Genomic DNA, 23152 nt, shown 5'->3' with positions numbered 1-23152 from the left:
CAAAACATTTAGTTGAAATAATACTTCAATGTCTATTGAATGAAACATCCGTTTTTATTGATTCAAAAAAATGTTTGCTTGCATCAACTTGAAGCAATATTTAAAGAAATTGACGTTTTTAGTTGTCTTAAACCGTAATTTTTATTGTTTCAGAATCAAATTAGGCATTATTTTTAACACTAAAACTTACTTTTGAAGATCAAAGTTTGAAAGCAGCTTTTCCATAAGGATGAACTTTTGAACTATAAATAGCATCGATGTCAATACAGGCTGACAGTTTGAACGTGCACTTAAAAATTATTTAGTTAAAACAATTAAAACAGTTTTAAACAATTTTATTGGTTTGATTTAAAGGAACTTCTGCATTCATTTGAATCTTTTTAGTGAACTGAAACAAATAGAAATGTCGTATTAAATAACAACAAAATATTTTGTTAATTTACGCCTCAGTGTTTTTTCTGCGTGCAGTTACGTCAAATCGACGGTCAAATGCATTGTTTACATAAGCTGATACGTCATTTCGAAACAGTAATCGAGAATTGAAGCACGGAAACGTTACTTTGTTTGGCAAGTATTTTCCAATACTTTCTAATGTTTTCTAATGCCGCTTAGTACTGATTCAATTTATGGGTTATTTTTTTGTTCAGTGTTCTATTATGTCAATCTCAATGCGCGCGCGAAACGCAAGTCAAGTATGTTTTGATAGACCATTTTATGAAGGATGTCAAATGACAGGAGCCGGTTTGCCTGACGTTCATCTGACGTATGTCAAATGATGATTGTTTTCTTTTGATTGTTATCGAACCGGAAGACAAATCGAGAGCAAAAAGTGGGAATTTGTTTTGATTTCGGTCATCGATTTTCATTTCGGTCCACGTTTCGGTCATTAAATTGTACAAAAATGTCTGCAAGAGGAACAGGAGAGCAAGCTCCTTAAGACTCCTGTGCCTGGAAATAGTGGTAGGTAGTTTAAATTGCTTGATTTCATAACCTGTTTGAACAATGTTTAATTTGCTTCCAGGATCGTCGAGACTCAGTGCCTACGCTGCAAGTTTACCAAGGGAGCAGCAGAGTCGGTATTCTGATAAAATTTCTTCGATAAGTTTGGAAGATCCGTACCTCTTGGTCATGTCGTCGGAGAGCATCCCCACAAGTGTTTCGTATGAGTCAATTATCGAATATGCTTTGCACAAAAAATCTTCCTACACTGGATCCAGCTTTCACTGTTTCAAGGCATTGGAATCAAAACACCGTTTCGAGAGCGGAATGGTGAAACAAGTGGAGAGCACAACGATCGGCGGAAAGCATGTTGTTCGAGGAAAGGTAGTGAAATGTTGTAGTTTAAAATTACCCAAGCAAGATTATAAAAGTTTGAATGTTTTAGGTTATGCACTCGATGAGTGTAACAAGTCCCTGCCTAACGCCATGGATAATAATCAATTATACTGAAATCTTAAGCGCTCACTGTGATTGTGTTGCGGGCGTAGGAGAAGTATGTTCTCATGTTGGGGCTATTTTGTACCACCTCACCAGTCTGCATCACCAAGAACTTGTGAATCAGCTTACTCAGCCGGAACCAGTTTCTGTCACCGAACGAGAACAACAGTGGGCGGACCTAATAAATCGATTTCAGAAAACCTACAGCAGCCAATTCAAGATATTAATTATGGTAACAAGTTGTGTAGCTTCGATAATGCTTTTGGAAACGTGCCGTGACGCGATGCTTTAAGTGATCTTTCAAATGAAGGAATACAGTGTGCTGCTATGCTATGCAGGAATTATGTTGTGTGAATAGACTATGCTTCCGATGTGTAGCATCTCAGATAGATTATTGTTATTTTAAAGAAGGTATCATCTTGGATGGACTGTATGACACATCTTTGGAGAACAAGTCTATTGAGCAACTAAGGTTCATAGCTTTGCAGTTCCATTCTAAAATGAAATTGAGTATAGATGATATTATTCGCAATAAAATCGAAAATGAAACTCGGGGCCAATGGAAAAGTGATTTATGGAAAAGAATCCGTATCGGTAGAATAACTGCTTCAATCGTAAAAAGCGTATGTTCGACGAATTTGAATAAACCGTCAATGTCGATAGTAAAGAAAATTTGTTTGATTGGACGAGCTGCAGTCTGAGGCTTTGAAAAATACTCACGCACTGTTGGTGGATTATTTTCTAAAATAAGAAATGCCGATTTAGTAGTTTTTTTTTAAGGGCAATTATTTTAAAGGTACCTTTCAAGAGTTCGTCGGGCTCTAGGTGAACATTGACCGCAAGAAAGTTTTCCGGTGATATGTGTTCACCTTTCATGCGTCCGTCCGTTTCTTCTTCTTTTTGCTCTTCCGTAGTAATTTGGAATAATCCAAAAAGAAATCTGACTTCTGATCCCACAGTTGTATTTCCTTCACAGTTTGATGCATCCGAAGCTGGACAGAAGGACTCATCGATAGCACTTTTGTGAACGGTGCTGCTTGCTGGCGAGGTTAACTTGTAGCATGGTTCCGGATTACTTGTCTCCTTGCTTAGTTCCGGGTATGCTGATGGTAGCATGAGCGTTTTCACCCAATCAATGTCGGTATCGTTAGTCAACACTGCTGGCTTCCCTAGGAGGTGAATTTAAGAGATTTTTTTTCAATTGTTTCAAAATATTTTACTTTGTTTCGAACAAATTCTGCCAGATTTATCTCGGAGCGAAGGACTTGCCTCTTCCCATTTTGTCAATCGCAATCTCGCTAAATTTTGCAGGCATTCGACTTTGAGGCGATGCGGTTCCGGACGGCGATAAAAACTCACTGTTTTTTCTTTGCCCTGGACATATTTTGAAGAGCATTTCGGCACAATACACCAAAATTTCACTGTCGACATTTTTACGCCCAAAAAAATTATGCTTGATGAACTAATAAACATAAAAAATCTTCAACCGACCAGCAAGCGAAAAACCAAAAGGTAACCGCTTCCTGTCAATTAACGTAAACATAGTGCAACAGCTGATCCGAAACGTCTCATAAAATGGTCTATTGGTTCGAGCCAAGGTGACTACATATAGGTGTTCTAATGTGTCAAATTCATGATTCAGCATGTTGGATTTTTGTATGGGACAGCGACCGAGTTTGTTTATAGTTTGCTCTAAAACCGCACTTTAAGTATCGTTGTCTTCGTATCGCGTTAGGATGCATGCACTCGACTCATACGATGAGTCTCGAAGTGTTGGTGGGCATGTTGCCACTATCGGATCGGTTTTCGGAATTGTCCCTCAGGCTCCTCACCCGTTGTGAAGTTATGAACCCACTGGTAATCGAAAACTTTGAGAAGCTTCTTGAGCTAAACCCTCAAACTCGTTTTATGTCATTGTACTACGTGTACATAACTCAGGATGTCAGCCCTTCACAGCATAATCCCCATCGTGTATGCTTCTCCGACTTCGGCAATTCAGTTAGTTTTGATTTATCTATGACGCGGGAGATTCATGAAATCCCAGAACATCATCGTTCCATGATTGTTCCGTCAATTTACGCTGCAAAGTTTGGCCAAGTTGATTCCGCAAGATCGTTCTTCACAGATGGATCACTAATAGAGTCGTCCGCTGGTTTTGGTATTTATAACGAATTTCATAGCGTCTCCCGAATGCTTCATGCTCCTTGTTCCGTATATGTTACTGAACTGGCGGCAATACACTATACGCTAGAATCGATCGCCTCACTTGCACCAGATCACTATTTTATTTTTACGGATAGTCTCAGTTCTGTCGAGGCTATTCGCTCCATGAGCCCGGTAAAGCACTCCTCGTATTTTGCAATGAGAAGGCGGACTCACTTGCTAAGGTGGGCGCTATGCAAGGCGATATTTACGATCGACAAATCGCCTACAATGAATTTTTCTTCATTTATCGTCAACAGGCGCTCGCCAGCTGGCAAAATAAATGGAGTGAAGGGAGTTTGGGACGATGGCTATTCTCGATCATCCCTAAGGTGTCGAATAGTCCTTGGTTCAAGGGGTTGGATGTGGGTCGAGACTTCATTCGTCTGATGTCTCGCCTCATGTCCAATCACTATTCGTTAAACGCTCACTTGTTCCGTGTTGGGCTGGGAGACAGCAATCTCTGTGAATGTGGACAAGGTTACCAAGACGCCGATCACATCCTTTGGTCTTGTGCGGAGTATCGTGGAGTCAGATCACATTTTTATGATTCCCTTCGGGCTCGAGGTAGACAACCTAATGTTCCAGTTCGGGATATTTTGGCTAGACGTGTTCTGGAGTTTATGAAACTCATATATGTTTACTTTAAGAATACTAACCTTAGATTGTAAGTTTGATTAACCTTGTGTTTAGTTTGTGTATTGTGCGTGTAGTTTTTTTTTTAATGTTTGTTTTCAAGATGAATAGAAATAAGTTCATGTTTTAGGATTAATTAAATATTTGTATAATAAATCATACTTCAAACCTCCTTCTCCCTTTCCCCATCCAAAAAATTGTAAATCTCCACTAACCTCGAGACGACCGCGAGTAATCGGTTCAATTCCTTTAACTCTAGATTTAAGACATTAATCATGTATAATGCAAATGATAACTCGGCTCTGTAAAGTTTATTCGATTGAGCCTGTACAAAAAAAATAATATAAAAAAAATAAAACCGCACTTTTCCCCTCCGCGACCTCCTCGCCTATATAGTGACAAAGCTGTATCACCATTTATATACCCACCATGGTTCGAGCTGCTGTGAAAGCAACCAACGTAAGTTTCGGTGAAAACGGTGGAGATTTTCGATGCTGCCAATGAAAGATCCAGTGGATTTTTCTTACGTTCTCAAAACGGTTCTCAACGTAGGAGTTTCCAGTCGATTCCTGTGGAGCTTTCGAATGCTGCTGACGAAAGATCCAGTGCATTCCGGTGGAAGTTTCAGACGCGTGTTTTCATCCAACGCTGCAGTTCAACGTTGTCTTGTCACAAACCGTTTGGCGCCGTTATCTGTCTATAGTTTCCAAAGAGTGATTTTTCTGAATTCTTGACGGAGCAGGTTCTAGTCGATTCTGGTGTAGATTTTGATGGGATTTAGCAATGGATTGTCCCTCACTATATTGCATCGGTTTACCGCTCCCGGAGGATAGAGTCGGTGTATAATGAGTCACGCCAAGAGTGAAGCCAAGTCTACCTAATTAACTGTCAAACCGGCTACCTATCGTGCAAAGTAAACAAACATTACGATGCTATGAAAGCTTCACGAAAGGTATTGCAATAAAATATATAATATAATCGAAGAAATGATCATAAACACGCAGTGAGCATTAAATTGTCATGGGATACGTTTGGTAATGATCAGTAATGAGAATTTCTACTAGTTTTTGTTAAGATAAATTTAATTTGACAAAATCACTGATATAATGATTTACTACAGCCGCTATTTTTTTTTACTCGCTAGAAGTCATTTGAAGTTGATGTAAAAATCCTCTGTTGCCAAGTGAAAATAAAGGGAATCTTTCGAAAACTGTGATGCGAGTTCAACTGTTTTTCTCTTGGCCTGACTCATTATACACCGACTCTACCTGTAGGTAAGCTTCACCATAAGGGTAGCTGTCAGACATCCACAAGCGAGACGGCGCAAAAATAGAGAGAAAGGGAGGTAACATATTTATTCCCAATTCAGTCTCTTTAATCATAACCTAAGACCTCTTAGATCATAACCATCTATGTCAAACCGAACCAAGACGTGAATACAAGTGCTTTGTATTCGTAAAAGTATCCGTGTTTATTTATTTACCCTTCCGAAGTTCCCTACGCGGATTTTCCACTGTTGCCCTCAGATTTTCAATGCTGCCTACGGAAGTTCTAGTGGATTTTTCTGAATTTTCGACGGAACAGTTCCATCGAGAATTGAGAAAAATCCACAGGAACTTTCGTAGCCAATATCGGAAATCTTCACCGAAATCGTCCGGAATCTGCTCCGTCGGGAACGCCAGCAATCTCCTAATCAAAACAAACATTGCGTAGTACTAGAATTTCAACTAGAATGGGGTACGTTAATCGTTTGCTTGGGACCAATAGGCTAGTCAAGTAGTGAGTCAATTTAAAATCGTTAGTTTCGTAGGTTCTTGTTAGTGATCTGTTTGTTGTCCAAGGTGAACTTGCACTTCCACACGCAACAGTTCACAGGCATGATGATTCTTCGTGTTAACCGCTTAAACAACTGTAAGCCTTGTGAAACAATGATACATGGTCCTGCTCAACACTATGTCTGTCAAATCTGATGAGTGACGTCACAGTGATTTGGCTGCTGTACTAACAAAAAGTTAAATGTGTTGTTGTTCAGGTGATTCAAAATGGCACAATTTGAGCTAAAATTGTGAATGATGTTATGGGCAACAAACAATTATGTAAAATCTCGTGTAAATCGGTCGAGTCAAAACTCATTTCTTTTCGCTATTTGGCCTGGAACTGCTCATATGTGCCATTTTATCTCTCATTTTCCATCGCTCCATTGCCATGGAACCGGGACAAAGAAGGTACACACGGACATGGATGGGTGCAAATGAAAAGCGAACGGCCAAGGGGAGGGGGTGGGACGATTGAAAATCATCGGTCAAGCCAACAGAGGCCAACAAGCATAAACCGTTCAGTCCCGTCCGTCCGTCCGTTCGTTCGTCGTCGTAGTCGTAGTCGTTAATTTGGTGTCCACTTAGGCATGCAAATTTTATCCACCCGGAGCGACCGGTGGCACTGTGAAAATTTACTTCCATTTCAGTTCAGTTGACCCCTCAGAGGTAGTGTTTCAAAGCGAACGTTTTACACAGTGTCACACATTCAACTGACCGAGAACTTATCCGTTCGGACAATTCCGGAACACATAAAGCATGGCCCGCTCCGGGCCTTCTCCCGTTTTCCATTCCGATTTGCTTGCTAGCTTTAGCATTGATTTCCCAACTCACAGCAAATGGACAATGGATAATTTTGCCACTGCGCTGGGAGTCGTGTATAATTTTCTAAACTCGGTAAATATATGCCGAATTCGAGTGGTTTGTGTGCATGCATGGGTGTTTCGAAATTGGATTTGCTGCATATTTCGATCAAAGATTACCATCATAATCAATAATTCGCACTTTTCCATTATTATTTTATTTCTATTCACCAATCAGATCACCTCTCTAATGTCATCGAAATGTCTCTTCCCTTCCAATTTCAGTGCCCAAATCGGACAAGCTGAACGGCTGCATCCCGTCGACGGTCTCGCTGGTAACGGGATCCGCCTCTCCGAGCAGCAGCAGTAACAGCAGCGTCAGTAGCAACAGCAGCAGTAGTAGTAATAGCAGTAGTAATGGCAGCAGTAGTTCCCCAAAATCCACCTCAGCCGCTGTCAGCAACAACATCAGCAGCAACAACAACAGTACAACCAGTGGTGGTGGCCCCGTTGGACACAGCACCCGAAGTGATAGCACCAGCAGCTGCAGCAGCAATAGCAGCAGTGGCAGCAGTAGTAGTGGCAGTGCCTCGTCTACGACCGCCATCACGATCAACGGGCTGCCGACGGTGGTGAAAAAGCCACGGCCCAAAACCGCCTCGCCGACGCGCCACGGTCCCCAGCAGTGTCAGGTAGGTGACATTTCCATCCATTTCTTATATCGATGAAAAGTCCGATTGATGTGGTTCGAAGCAGAAGTGCGGTAATTAGTTAGTGGAGGAGGGATTGATAAAAGGATCCCACGACTTTCTAATTGATGAAGGTCTTGGCTTGGGAAGGCGTCGTTGAAGCGTAATGAGACGATTGGCTTCCTGCTTCAAAGGACCACCGGCCGCCTGTTAGCCAGCCGACCGACTGAAAACCGAAAAATATAAGCAGCACTCCTTTGATGTTTGTCAATTAAATTATAAATGAGCTAAATTGGGGGCGAAAATTTCAAGCTTTCTGGCTGAGTGGATCGGAATTGGTCGTCGTCGTCGTCGTCGTTGCAAGTTTATCGAGTGGATTTAATGAACCACAAACACCGCCACCCACCATCTCCAAGGAGACGATGGGCGGCCAGATTGTTTACGATTTTGTTATAGGGAAGTGAGGTGAAGCTTGCTTTTGATACAAGCGTCTAATTGGGGGAGCTTAGAGGATGATTCGTTGTAATTAACCGGTGAAAATTGATCCATTAGTCGAAGACGAACGTCTCTGAAGGTCTGAATTACTTTTCAGTTCATTTCGATTGATGCAATGCAAACAACTAATGAGCTTCATTAGATCACATCAATTAGGTCTTATATAAGGATCATGAGCTTCTTAAATGATCATGTTCAGAACTTCAAATATTTACAAGGGAGGATTGTGTCAACCCAGTGCTGATAAAAATAATTTCTTCTGCACTCAACTTAGCTCAAAATGCAAACAAACTTAACACTCTGAACACGATGCCTCCCGTAAAATATGTAACAGAAAATTGGCAATGTTTGAAAAATCATTGCTTAGCAATTTACCGATCGGTTTTTAATCTATTGATACCAAATAAATCAATATATGTAGTATGTAGTTTCAAAAGGGGTCAATATGTTTGTAATCCGTCAGACATCCGTTAGACATTTTACCGGAGGCAACCTGTTTGGAGTGTTGACAGATAGACCAACCATAGAGGTAACTCTAAGACCAGAAGGTCCCGAAGAAAGGATCTCAACTTTTTGGCTCAGCTCTGGTACTATCTTCGGTCCCAAGCTAATCGATGCACCCCTCGAAACATAAGAAAATCCACGAACCCCTCATTTTATCTGTCAAACTTTCATAGCGAATCAAAACAAACATAGTGTAGTACTGGAATTTATACAAGAATGGGACACGTTAATCAATTTGCTTGGGACCAATAGGCTAGTCAAGTAGTGAGCCAATTTAAAATCGTTAGTTTCGTATTGATTGTTGGACCAACTACCTGCATGAATTTTTAATTTTGACATAACAACATTCTCTTGAACACGGCAACCTCTGAGTAGCGAAGTCAACATTTCAGTGCCAACATTTCAAAGGGGCGTAATTGATTTTGTAAACAATGGCTTTAGCTATCGATTTCTCGCAAATATAAGCCCATCTCTCCAAATTAACAATGCTAGTTGGTAAAGGAAACATTCCTCTACCTGCTGGTGTCATTAATCTTTATGAGTGAGCTTTTATTCACGAGAAATCGAAGGCTAAAGCCATTGTTTACAAATGCAATTACGCCCCTTTGAAATGTTGACACTGATTTGGCCTTTTTAATGCACCCCCAATATGTAGAAAGCGTCAGGCGAGCTCGAGAGGGAACGTCAACCAAACCGTTTGGTTACATCAGAATAAGAAACGCAAATTAAAGCATTTTTCTATTTCCATCAGTAAACCATGGCCCACTTAGACTCTGAACCATTTGGTGGATTTTTTTTAACTTTTGGTTAAAATTTGACAGATGGAAAGTTATTGATTAACCCTGCTATCCGAGCGTGGTTATTTCTGACAGACAAGAAGTTAAATTTTGACAACCTTGGCTCGAAAACCGTTCGATCGACAGTACGGGGACTTTCGAACATTGAAAATAAATTTCGAAATGTCACTTTTAACCACGAGTTAAATTTAACTAGGGAAATGGTTCACAGCCTTAGGCTGTGTTCCATTTGGTGAATTTTCACTTAAATTTGACAGATAGAAAATTTTCAAATAAACCTGCTATCCCAGCAGACTTATTTCTGACAGACAAGGAATCAACTTCGCTTTTTCGCAAATCGGCCGATCAACAGAGGGATTTTCGAACATCTTAATTTATTTTCGAAGTGTCAAATTTAAGTGAAAAATTTCCATTAGGAACACAGCCTTAGTAATGGAACAAACTGTTTACTACAGCGCTCCTAGTGGACGTTTTCGAAAGTTTTTGACGTCTATTTGTTGACAATAACAATAAAAATAACAGTGTATTTTTTTCAGTACATAAAACGCTCTTGTGTTGGAGACAGTCGTCCAACAATGCCAAGGCAGATGTTTTAGATACAGACTTGTTCCGTCTGACAATGTTTGTTACTCACTTGACTCGAGTGAACAGTCGAGCGACCTTTATGGAAGTCAAACTGCTCCTCGTACAATAAGTTATTTTCCTCGGCAGTTACCATGATTCGATGGTAGGCTGCTCTTTCGAACAGCTTGACTGATGGGTCGGTAGTTTGGAGGAGAGGATGGATCTTTCTCAGGTTTCCGGATAGGGATGACTTTCGCTGACTTCCAGCACGAGGGGAAGTAGCCAAGTCAGAGGCACTGATTAAAATTCAGCGTCAGATGGTTGACAAATCTTGAGCTCAGGTGTTTGAGTTCCAGATTCAGGATTTGGTCGAAACCTGGGGCCTTCACGTTTTTAGATGATTTGGTATAGCCCAACAGTTCATCAGTCGTAATCTCGGATTCCACAGATTCTGCAACTGCAATATCGAATGGACTAGGCATGTTCAGCCCGAGATTATGGGAGCTGACGAAGTGTTGACCTATAGCATCAGCCTTCTTTTTAGGGGTTATCAGATGGGCAACTAAATCATTGGGTTGATTCAACGGCACAAGTAATGGAATGGGTCTTGGCTTATTTTTAAGGATTGTGGTTAGCTTCCAGAAAGGGCATAGCACAATCTGGGAGAGAGCTCATCTCATTTCTGAGGGACACCATCCTGGCTTGGATAATTTTTGTAAGGCGGTTGCAATGGGTCTTCAAGGCAGGCTCGTTGGAGGCGCTCCTCCAAGGAACGCAGGCATCGGTCAACGTCTTCGGGGGCGTCCGGGTGTAGTCGACGGCGGCTGGAAGCGATCCCATTCAACACGATGGTAGTTGAAATCTGTTAGCCAAGAAGGCCACAGGGTGCGAGATGTTATGTCCCATGTTGCTGACGAAGATTTCGATGATCGCATGCCGTTTTGATTGATCCGACCGTTGACCCAAGCTTGGTGTTTTGCGTTCAGGTCGCCAGCGATGATGAAGTTTCCGCACCTCCGGGTGAGTTTGATAATGTCTTTCCGGAGGGCCACTGACGACCCGTCCCTGATGTTGGTTTGCTTGGGCAGTAGGCCGCAATGATGATGGTGATTGGGCCAAGTGATGCAGTGCTGTACATTTTCATATCATTCGATTGAAGATGAACCAATGCAACCATTGAATCAATTCTGTGTAAACAATTCTCACATAATCATAATTTGCCCCTTTCTCATTCGAAGCTCATTGTCACTGTCAATTGAGTCACTCACTATCATTTGATATACGACAATGGTCCCGAACAGACAAGTCGACCCGATGTCAGATCAATGTAAGGCTAATTTAAGGTCGATGTCGACCAAATGTCGTGTTGTTGTCGGGTCAAGTTTAGGTTTTTGTCGGGTCAATGTCGGGTCAACATAGGGTTGGGGTTTGGTAGAAGTCAGGTTGGTGTCGGGTTGGCTTAGCTTTTTCGCCGGAATGTCGACCAGAGCTCTGTTTATGTGTAGGTTAGACTCAATTGAATGATACATAGCGTTTCTCAAATGACTAAGCAACAGATATCACATATTCGAAGGAGGTCCCCTTTGATAGCGAATAGCTACTTTTCTCATTTTCATAAAAAAAATGTTCAAATGATTTTGAGAATTTACAGCACTGAAGTGATGTGCTCACCTCCACTTCGATAGCTTCGAAAGTTTTCAGCTGGATGTTTGGAAGCAGCTGGCAACTGATGTTCTGTCTTGCAGCGATGGCCACCCTCGCACCCTCGGAGCAGGTGCGGTCAAGTCTGACGAGCCAGAAATCGGGAAGGAATACGTTCAGTTTGGACTTCAAGTGTATCTCTGTGATGGTTGAAAATGTAGACCTCCTTGGTGTTGAGGAAATCGAGTAGCTCTCTATATATCTGCTTCACGGTCCATACTTGGTGACGAGTGGTAAGCTGTTCAGATCGAGTCTTGCAGGTGCGCTGGATGACGATCTCCTCTGAAACCAGCGTTACTACCCAAGTAACAAGTCAAGCTGAACAGTAAGAGCAGTAGCTGATTATTGGTTGATTTAAGGTTTTCAAAGCTGATTATCATTATGGCTGAATATTATCATTGTATCATTAGGCTGAATATATAGTTGATTAGTAGTGCATGAAGCGAATTGTATCCCCATAATCCAGTTAGCTAATCTAAAGATTGAACAAGCCTCATTTAAGCTTAACACAACTCAAGAAATCAGCAATGCGTTACACAAATTTTGGTAGCTTGATTTGTTAAATGTCGTCAGTGTCTGTGTCATTCGTTGCATTTCCGATATTTTAGTTTTTCTAAATTCACTGCCTACCTTTCTAATTCAAATTTGTGGCAGCAGTAGAGGCAAGGAGAGGAGATTTTTAGGAATAGCTCCAGGTAGATGTGGGCTGTGACGACGTCGGAAGTATTAACATTTGTATTTCTGTGTTTTGTCTGTTATATTGTACTGAAGTTTCAGACCGCATTCCAAAAATATTACTCAATTATGGCACTTAAATAGCATCCAAATGACCAACCTAATAAAAATAACCATAAAAGAGAGCTTAACGACGTGTTCGGGGTATCGTCCAAACCATTTGTGGAATAGTTTACCCATCCGGGATTCAGTTCGTTTATGGTATTTGTTCGATGCATCGAAATAAATCACGCACTTGTTGTCCACATTGTTTTAACTGCACTTGAAAATGAGAAGAATGTATAACTGTCATCAGTTGTTGCTTACAATTCTGCATAGCTGTATAATGCTCTTCCGGTTTCTGTTGTTCAACATAAATTTGACGTGCTTCAAGTAAATGATCACACCTTTTGCCACACATATGCTTAAGTGGTCCAATATGTATGGTTGACGCCTGTGAATCAGCGACTGCCGGTTCGAATCCCGAAATGCAAAGGTAATTTTTAGACTTTTATTAACAATCTAAATATGTAAATCCAATTAGTCAGCAACAAGTTAAAGCAGCTCCATATAAATGCATAAGATATGATGCGGTCTTCCATTATTATTTTTGAAATAAAACTAGAAGACTGAACAAGGGTTGGAAAAGACTGTTAAGGCATTAATTAAAAAGCTTTTAATGTATATTACTGTTAAGCTTTTGGATGATTAAAATCACCAGATTTAGATGTTTAAAAGCTGAACAAAGGTTAACGTAGTCTATGTATAGCAATTATTCAATCTAAGGCTGAATTAAAATCGATTAAACAAAACTTGATAAGCATCATATTGTTGTCTTTTTCATCAGTTGGTCGCTTAGTTCGAGATCAAGAGCACATTGCTCTCCAAACCTTGTGTTCTCAATCCCTACCCTGCCATCCATTTGTTACAATTTGTAACCCCTAACCTCGAGATGGCCGCGAGTAATCGGCCCCCGCTTTACTAACGTTAGTTTTAAGAAATTTTGTAACCTAAACAATGAATATCGGCTCCGCAAAGCTACGGCAAATGAGCCTGGAAAAATAAACGCATTTATAAAAAAAAAGCATCATATTATTACCTGGGTAGTTCTTCCGATGTAAACGGAGATTCTTTAACTGAATTGCCTGAGAAAGAAACTTGATTTGGCAGGGCCGCTGCAGCAGTGAGGCGATGCTGTGCTGAGGGGCGGCTCGTGTATTGTTGAGGGGTAGCGATGGGAGATTTGGGACCAGGTGACGAGGCTGGATTGCCGGGTATTGTTCATCCGTGATGGCTGGTAGTGTACGTTTGTTTCTATGCCGGCCTGGCTGGTTGCTAGTAGCCACCTTCTTCCTAATGTTGATGAATTCCGTTCGCTTGGGTCAGTCCCGAGGTCAGTACCGCCAAAATTCACGCACTTCGGCTCAGTGTCATCAGCTTGAGCACAGGTCGCCGTCAAGTGGGCCATAGCGCACTTGTCGCAGCGTGGTTTCATATGACAGTTCTTCGTGCCATGGTCGAAGGAGAGGCAACTTGTGCATTAGGTCACAGCATGATGTTGTGACTTATAGGATTCCCAGTAGATAATGATCTGAAATAGGTCACGTATGTTGCTCTTCAGCGCAGCAAGGGTTGGTGGAGCCCTTCGTGAAGTGGTTGGTCACGATAGTTGATATAGCCCATCGATTCAATGGGTGGACTGCCTCTGGTTTCAATCCGAGCCTGGCATCCGCTTCGTACGACGGCAGTCCCCGTAAAACAACCTTCAATGGTTTCACTGAAGGCAAATTGTGGGTGTAAAACTCCACCGTGCTGTTCTTCAGCAGGTCACCGACCGACTTGCACTGCTGTACACTGGAGCACATGATCTTGAAGGCGGGAACACGGGAGTTTTTCCAGCTCATCCCTAAGCTGGGCGACGTCTTTCATCGGGGTGATCCGCGGGGGAATCCGGTCCTGTCTTCCTCGTTTTGCGTTACTCTTGCCTACTTTCACAGTCAATGGCCCAAAGAAGTCTACGCCGACGTACGTGAATGGGCGTACGAATGATGCCATCCTTGCAAGCGAAAGCGGTGCCATACGGGGAATCTTGGGTGAAGCCTTGTAAATTCTGACACGTCTTCCTGATTTTGTTCAGTGTTGTCCTAAGCCTTGGAATGTGGTATCGTTGGCGTACCTCGTTCACGACTGTCTCTGCGTTACCATACAGATATCTACGCTGATAACTGTCGACCACCAGACGTGTGAACACATGGCTCCTAGGGAGAATCGCAGGGAATATCGCCTCTTTTCCAACATTCGGTGCTGCTCCTATCCAGTCATCCATGCGAAGAATACCGTCTTCATCCAAGATTGGACACAACGGATAGATGTTGCTGGATTTTGCCACGGGTATCTGCTCTTCGTCCGGTTTCGACCTTTACGTGTTAACACCACCATCTCGTCCGGAAAGCTCTGCCACTGGGAGTCACGAATAAGAAGTTTTTCCGCCTCCTGCAGCTCTTCAGACGTCAACGAGCCTACGGATCGTTGGTTGCCTGTGGTTTTCCGTTTCAGATTTCCGATGAACCGCAGGACGCAAGCGACTGCGCGAGTGGCCCTGTTCAGCTGGGAAAACGTTCCAGATCTACCAGACGTTCAGGTATTTTTACCTCTTTGTGAGCGTAGCATTCTGTTTTTTGCAAGCTGCAGGAATGCAGGACCCTTGAACCAAACGCTGTTTGCTGCCAAATCGGGATCTTTTTCCCCACTTCGTCGCAATATCTGCCGGATTTTACTTGCTAAAAACCCAACGCCAGTTTTCCACAGTCACAGTGACAGTCAGTAACTCGCCTATTCTGCACGCAACAAATTGTTTGTATCGACGATGGTCAGCTCTTATCAAGGAAAGGACCGTAGCAGAATCACTCCAAAGCACCTTCTTCATGATGGGATAGTGTGTGACTTTCTTCCACGAACTGCATCAGACGTGCTCCTAAAACTGAGGGCTGAAGTTCCAGTCGTGGCACCGACTGCGTCTTCAGAGGAGCCACTTTCGCCTTCGCTTAACACACACTCAGGCAGCTGCGCAGTACGCTGATTCACTCGCGTCAACAAATACATGAAGTTGTAGATGCCTGTAGCGTGCGGCAGTTGCTCCTGGGAAGTAGCAGCGAGGAATTTGAAGCTTTATAACCTCCTCGAACAGGCTCGTCCAGTTGTTCCACATTCTGTGCAAGTCCTCGCTCACTTTCTCGTCCCACTGCATTCCTGCTCTCCACACGTCTTGCAACAGGATCTTTTCATGGACTGTGAAGTGGCATAGCAGTCCCAGAGGGTCAAAAAGGGACATCAGGCATTTCAACATTTTCCTTTTTGTTGGACGTTCGCCGTTCTGAATCAACTCACAGATTTCCTGACTCATTTGGGTTGAGAAACTGAAGGCGTCCTCCTGTGTCAACCATAGAAGTCCGAGAACACGTTCATAGTCGTTTTACTAGTCTGTTGCGAGCTGCTTGCCTTCTTTGGAGCACTTCGCTACTGTTCGACAGCCAATTTCTCAACTCGAAGCCACCTTGCTCGTGAATATAGCGCATTTCTCGGGATACTTTGATGGCCTCCTCAACGCTTTCGTAACTGTCAGGAGAATCATCAACGTAGTGGTTATTTACTATCCCTTCAGCGGCTCGGGAGTACAGCTCTTGGAACTCATCAGCGTTATTGTTTTTAACGTACTGAGCTTACGCCGGAGAGCACGTTGACACAAATGTTGCGACGTCCATAAGATAGATGTCTGGAGCTCTGGAAGGATCACTACAAAATAGGAATCGCTGCGAGTGGCGATCTTTCTTGAACATGAATAGCTGGTGGAACATCTCTTTTAAATCTGCTGAAACGCCCACACTGAACTGTCGGAAGCAAACCAGAACGCCAGGAAGTGACGTCAGTTGATCTGGACCTTTCAATAGTACTGAGTTGAGAGAAATCCCGTTTACAGCAGCTTTAGCGTCCCAAATCATGCGGACCTTTCCCGGCTTTCGTGGATTCAGCACCGCTCCTAAAGGTAAATACCATACTCTTCTTGGATCAGCAGTAGCTAGCTCCGCCTCAGTCGCACGGTGTGCGTAGTCCTTGAGTTGGTAGTTTCCTCTAGTTGTTTCTGCAAGGCATTCTTGAGTTCTGAGCTTCGATCCATCCTCCTCTCCAGGCATTTAAGTCGACGAAGAGCCATGTTGTAGCTGTCAGGAAGCTCTATGTGGTCATACTTCCACAGAAGACCGGTTTCATAATGGGTGCCGACTCGAACCGTTGTTTCCTCCTTTCCTAGCAGATTCATTGCTGGCTGCGTACCGACGTCATCCGTGGTGAAGAAATCCTTGACAAGATCGTGTAGAGCTGGATCTGACGCGCAAACACAGGAATGGCAGTTGACCGTAGCTCTCGCTTTATTAGCTTCTTTCCCGCCATAGATGCACCAACCGAGTCTCGTTTTCGCAGCGACTGCTTCCTTCCCTTATCTTCAAAGGTACCCTCAAGTTCAAGTTGTTGACACCAATCAGTATCCTCGGAACCGCATCGGTGTAGCTCTTGACTGGAAGTCCATTGAGGTACTCATATCGCTTGACTAGCTGATCGAACGATAGAGTTTGTTTCGGTAGGGACAACTCCTTCACGGTGCGGGCCTCTTCCTTTGGCGGCTGAGATGACCAATAATACCTGAGTGGATTCTTTCTCTACTCTCGTCACGTTCCCGGTCCACAGCAGATACAATGGCCTCGTATCACCATCAACTCTAAGTTGGTCAACTAAGCTATCCTCAACTAGAGTCAAAGATGAGCCTTCGTCGAGAAATGCGAACGTCTCCACCGTACCTTTAGGTCCATGTAGTAAGATTCTAAAAATCAGCGACTGCTCCATAAGACGGTGCGTGTGGTTTTCTGCAGTGTTCCCCGGAGGACGTGGATTCGGGCCAGTATTGCTGTGCGATGAATGAAGGAGCGAATGATGACGAAATTGACAGCCAAATAAAAAAAAATGCGCAAGAAACGATTTAGAATGTCTCAAGTAATGTTTCCTGTGAAGAATTTGCCTAAAAAACGTAGGGGAATTAGGGGCATAATGAACACTTTAAGGGAAAATACATTTTATGAGTGTAAAATACCCGTAATTGTCGGAGATAAATAGTCAAACCTCAAATAATATCCATATACTATACACTCCAATCGTTTTCAGAAATAAAATAGTGAATTTAAGTCTGTAAAAACAATTTGAAAACTTCTTTGTAAACCGGGTTGGTGGATGGGGTACGGGGCGAAATGAACACCCTTATGGGGCATAATGGACACCTTGCTTAAAACTGGGTTAGACTCAGAAATTGACTCTATAACATATGTACATACCTACGCGAACATCTCCCCATCTCTCCCACATCCATACAACCCTCACACACACACACGTACACACACATACATACATACAAAAATGAGAACATAGGGGAGACATTTCTTAAGTTTTACTTCGTATAGGTCAATAAGCAACTCCAAAAGAGTATGTAGAATAAGTTCAATTGGTATAAGGGGTCTAATGGAAAATGCTCATGATTAACTACTTTAACGAGAGGTGCTAACATACCGAAAAGTGCCCTGGAAAGTAAGTAGTTATTGAATCACTGCAATTGATTGACATGATGAGAGCCCGATTCTAAAACTATTATTGAAACTATGATTGACAGTGGGGTCAGTTTAGTAAGTTTTTAAGTAAAACTAATCAGATTTCAACCAAAACAGTAACAGATTTTTATTTAATTCAATTCAATTTCATTGGCGAACACACCTCTGGTGATGTTACCGAAGTAAAGAAAATAAAACCAATTCATGAACAATCACATAACGAAGATTAGCTACAAATTGATGCCTTATTGAAAGACACACGAAGGGCAGCGAGAGTCCTGGCATTCATGGAACCACAAGCAGCACTTGGAACATTTGATCCAATCCTGTCCTTTGTCAGAAGTACTGAAACAACAGCCACATACTTCGCAGAGCGTATCTTGAGCAAGCACCGTTTTAGTTTGATTGCTCTTTCCTTTCGGACGTCCTCGTTGGCGTTTGGGTGTTTCGGCATCACTGTTAGAAATGTGTCTTGTTTCAGCTTTGATCACCTTCTTTAGCTGATCAATATTCTTCAATGGCTGCGATGACTTCAACTCATTTCAGCTGGGGCTTGACGTTATGTTTCGAGCTTTCTCCCTCTACGAACGAACTGAACTGGACGAACCACCGCCAACTTTTCTGGTAACTGTTTTTTTAGGTAGCAGTAGGATTTCCGCAGGAGACTTGAAGATGCTTCGGACAGACAAAACGGCTGGAACATTCGAATCCAACGGCACCAAAGTAGCTTTCGGAGTCAGCATGTTGTTAGCATCCACTTTTACAATCCCTTTTGGAGCAATATTTTCCTTTTCGTTTGACAGTGAATCGTTGATATCTCCTACCTCATTGTGCATTCGCGAAGATCCTGCTTCAGTATCGGCTCCGTTGGATTCAAGAGCTTCGTCACCAACGATCGGTTTCTGGGTCTGCTGGAAGAACGTCCGTTACGTCAGCCGGCGCAAAATCATTATCGTTGAAGATAAACCGGTTCAGCGGTTAGAAGTCTTCATGAAAGCCGAACCGAAAAGCCGGCTGATTTCGTTCAGGGTGACAACCCTACCAGGATTGCATTTGAGGAAACTCTCCACTTCCTTCGAGAAAGCCGTCTTGAGCGGCCCCATGTAGATTATGTCGAGAGGCTGTAGTTTGTGGCTGCAATGGGGGGGGGGGGGGGCAAGCACACGACTTTCACATGGCACTCACGCGCTCTCTCAATAAAGCCAAGGTTCTTCGTATGCGAAGAATGACCGTCCAAAATCAAAAGAACCGGGTTATCAGCTGTTGGACGCGTGTGGTTTAGAAAATGCTCGAACCAGGTGTTGAATTCTTTCACAGTCATCCAACCGGAAGAGTTGCAGACAAATACCGTGTCTGGTGGAGCACCTTCGATAAGACTGGTAGTCGAACGGGCCCTAGGGAATATCATCATAGGTGGCAGTATTTGTCCCGTTGCTGACATGCAAATGCTTACAGTGGAAAGTAGCCCTCTTTCCGCCGATGTCACAGCTCCTACCTGTCGTCGGCCTTTCAAGGCAAATACTTTGGAACGTTTCGTTTGCACCTAAGAATACAAAATGAGTCAAAACATGCATTTTATTTGAAAATGTGTACAACTTACGGTGAGCACAGAGGTTTCATCAACGTTGAAAATCCTGCTGGCACTGAATTTGCCTCTGTCAATTTCACGATGCAGCACATCGAAGAAGTTGTCGACCGCTATCTTGTTGAATGCTTGCAACCTTGCAGCTGAGGTAGCCTCAGGAGTACGGAGCGAGAGTTTGGAATGACGCTTCCGAAAACCGTGAAACCAATCCCAACCAGCCAGCTGTGTCTTCGTATTGAAAACATGTGCTTTCCCGTTACGTTCGGCTAGCTGGAGGGCAAGGCTCCGGATGTCGCGGGTGGTAATTCCGTAGCATCAAACCTCAAAGTCCAAAATGTGGGCCATTAAAACAGCTTCCTCGGCAGCTATGAAAACTGTTTTGAATGAGCCGATTTGCTTCACCTCCTAGCCCAGTACTTCTGCAGTTTTCAGATAGCGGATCAGCGTAGGTCTTGGAATTCCATGGTCCTTGGCTGCTCGTTTGATGGACGTTCCACTCCGGCGGACAGAATCTATGGCCGCTTCCATGGCCGTTTTGGACCACTGCTGCCTTCCCGATTGTCTATTGTACGTTCGCACCATCACTGCCACCAAAACACTGCGTAGGTAAACAATGTAAACAAGTCAACAAAGTGGGCGTTGAGGTTAGATGCCAGAAACAAGTGGTGTTCATTTTTCCCCTACTAGAGGTGTTCGTTTCGTCCCTAATCGACTTAATTAATTTGAATGCATTTTTTTTAAATAAATTATTGCAAAAAACAATATTGAGATTAATGTCAACTTTCAGCAGCGATACAAAGAACGTGTTTGGGACAAATAGGTAATTGATAATAAATATTCTGAAACGTTCGTAAAACCTTATTTTGCTCTGGTTAGCAAATTATAATATTTCAAATCCTTGGGTTATGATTTCTAATTTTTCATATATTTCGGTGGTTAAAAGAGGATATCAACTGTTCTATTGAAAAATTATATGTTTGATAGTGGTAAAAATGATTAACAACTTACATTTCCGTTTAAATTTAAAAGATTTTGTTATTTTGAGGGTGTCCATTTCGCCCCGTGTGTTCATTATGCCCCTAATCCCCCTACTCTCAAAACGTTCAATTATTTGACCAAAAGTTCATGTTCTACGATGTTTGTCGACTTTCAAGTGTCCGTGGTTTCAGCGGCCCCGGTGAAGTGGTAAGCATTACTGCCTCTCACTCCAAAGGGGCCTGGGTTCAATGCCAGTTGGCTGGTGCCATCGAGATTCTCTGAAGCATAAAAGCTCTGATCACGCCTTCCTTCAGAAAGGGGAAGTAAAGCCGTTGGTCCCCGGTTTATGAGTTGATAGGTAGGGTCCAGATGTGGGAGCTGCCTCCCTGGCGTCGGTAGCATTGATACTCAGTACGGAAAACAAGATCGACGGAAAACAAATCAAGGAAAAAAGAAAAGTGTTCATGGTTTTAAGGATTTCAAAAGTTTGCATTTTGCAGCTTTTTTCTAAAAATATTTTTTAAAAAATAAGGTTTAAATATTGAGATACCTACCTATTTAACACTTTTTTTTTTTTTAATTTTCGCTCAATATAAAAACCGTGTATATTTTTCCCAGAAGGACTTAATTTTTCTCTAAAACTTTGTCCCAAACGTCATTTCGATCAGAAGTGACGTTTTCGTACTACAATTCAGTTTACCTTCCCACGAGAAATGATTGACACTTCAGGCGTAATTTGCAGCAGCCAACGGCTATCATCGTAAGAACTTTTCCGGTATTGACGTGGTGCAAAGTTCCAATTGCAACGTAAATAGCCGAGAATCATCCACAGATTCCAAAGTTTAATCCATCTTACCTAACCAATCCCTTCGCTCGTCGGTCGGTAATCACTTTGAATCCTTTAACAACCCTGTAAACATAAACCCCCGGCAAGCACATACTGGCACATTTCTCTTCTCGGAAGTTCGCTCGCATCCCTGACTCGGAGCAAATCCACCAACAGCGTCCATTGATGCGTAAAACGTTCTTAAATCAATTTACGATCGTTGACTCCTTTTCCATGGCTCGACATCATCAAAGCAAAATCGTCATCGTCGTCGTCGTCTTCGTCGTCACCGCGCCGTCATCATATCATTCCGTTTGATATTGGCGTGGAAAATTCAATTCAACTTCAAGTTGTGCTTCCCCGCTGCTATCACAACATCACAGAACTCTTCATGGAACTCTTTCCGGGAATTGCCATTTGCCATGTTGCTGGGCGTGCAAGTCGTCGGCGAATAAGCAACTCACTGCGAGTGTATGAGCCCATGAAGACGTGATATCAATATTTTCGCAACCCGTCTCCTCTCGGCACGGACTCGTTGGTCCGCTCCAGTCCCAGTCCCGGCCTCAGTCGGTAGGGAGTATTTATTTCAAATAAATTTATTTATACGAACATGTACAAACATAAATATTTGCATCATTCCACTGGCTCGTCGTCGATGGCTTTGACTTCGAAGTAATAACGCTTGCAATGTTCGGGAAATTGAAATGGGCGATAGAGGAACTGGAAAATTACAAACTCTTAGGGCCGATTTCTTCACCTCCGCTTAAGCCTTAAACCAGGTTTAACTATATGGGTAAGCCTGGTTTAAGATTTAAGCGGGGGTGAAGAAAACGGCCCTTAAAGGCTTTACTGGTAAATAGCGAGAAACGGGTGCTGACGAAGATTGCGTCCTCAACTAACATCGGTCGACATAATTTTTAACGACTGAAACTAAGTATTTTAAGAAAATATTTAAGAGATCAATTTTAGCAATACTTAGAAAAAAACTGAAGTTAAGTACATTTACGAATTATTAAAAAAAAAAACACATTTTTTCCGACCAATGTAATGACTTTATCCACCGTGTCTTCAAACCACCGACGGAAGGAAGACGGCGTCAATCGATGAAGAGCGGCAAAGGAAATATTTATAAAGAGCTTTTTCCATTCTGGAAATTATTTTAATATCTATTGACTGTGAGCGAGAGCGATATAACTTCTCGGAAGTGGAATGTCGATAAAAGCTGAGAATATGTCTGCAACATAGACATAGACAACGGCAGCAGCGGCAGGAAGAACATTAACGATACGGAAAGGTGCCCACGGGGATCGATTCGAAATATAGGGAAAGCAGCAAGAACGGAGATGCTGGCCTGGCTGATGCCAGTCCTGGGAAATCGGTTCCGGACAGAGGATAAAGATGAAGCGATAAATTGTTATGGATTCTTCCGCCATTTTAGAACGATCTGGTTTAATGGGAGGTGGAATGGGCACGGGGGTTTGGGTGGAGCAAACTTCGAGTTGGGTTTCTTGCTTTCTTTGAAGATAAGGTCAACTATGTGATGCATATTCTACGAGGGAAATTGTATGAAACTTCGATTGATCGCTATTTGTTAGCTAAATTACTTCTTCGTAAATTATCACTAGGTCGACCAAAATTGGGCGCATGATTTCAAGGAACGTTTCATGATTTCAAGGAACACGTTACTGCAGAGAATTTTGCGAAGTTTAGATGTCTTTAGGACAGTTTTATTAAATTCAGGAAAATTTCAGGATCACCA

At 42.6% G+C, this 23152-nt stretch overlaps 1 protein-coding gene across 2 annotated transcripts in view; it reads left to right on the top strand.

Annotated features, from left to right (window-relative positions):
- The window catches only part of LOC135698607 (mucin-5AC), a 438207-nt gene that overhangs the window by 284244 nt on the left and 130811 nt on the right, over positions 1-23152 (top strand). For both annotated transcript variants that reach the window (XM_065218651.1, XM_065218652.1), the window contains exon 3: positions 7178-7584. In XM_065218651.1, coding sequence (XP_065074723.1) covers positions 7178-7584 — 407 coding nt within the window. The remainder of the gene's footprint in view (positions 1-7177; positions 7585-23152) is intronic.

The sequence above is a fragment of the Ochlerotatus camptorhynchus genome, unplaced genomic scaffold, assembly GCF_037179485.1.
Source record: "Ochlerotatus camptorhynchus isolate MF236.1 unplaced genomic scaffold, CSIRO-AGI_Acam_v1.1 ptg000091l, whole genome shotgun sequence".
NCBI classification, from domain to species: Eukaryota; Metazoa; Arthropoda; class Insecta; order Diptera; family Culicidae; genus Ochlerotatus; species Ochlerotatus camptorhynchus.
Note: the sequence above shows the minus strand (reverse complement) of the source record. Positions and strands in the feature narration are given on the sequence as shown.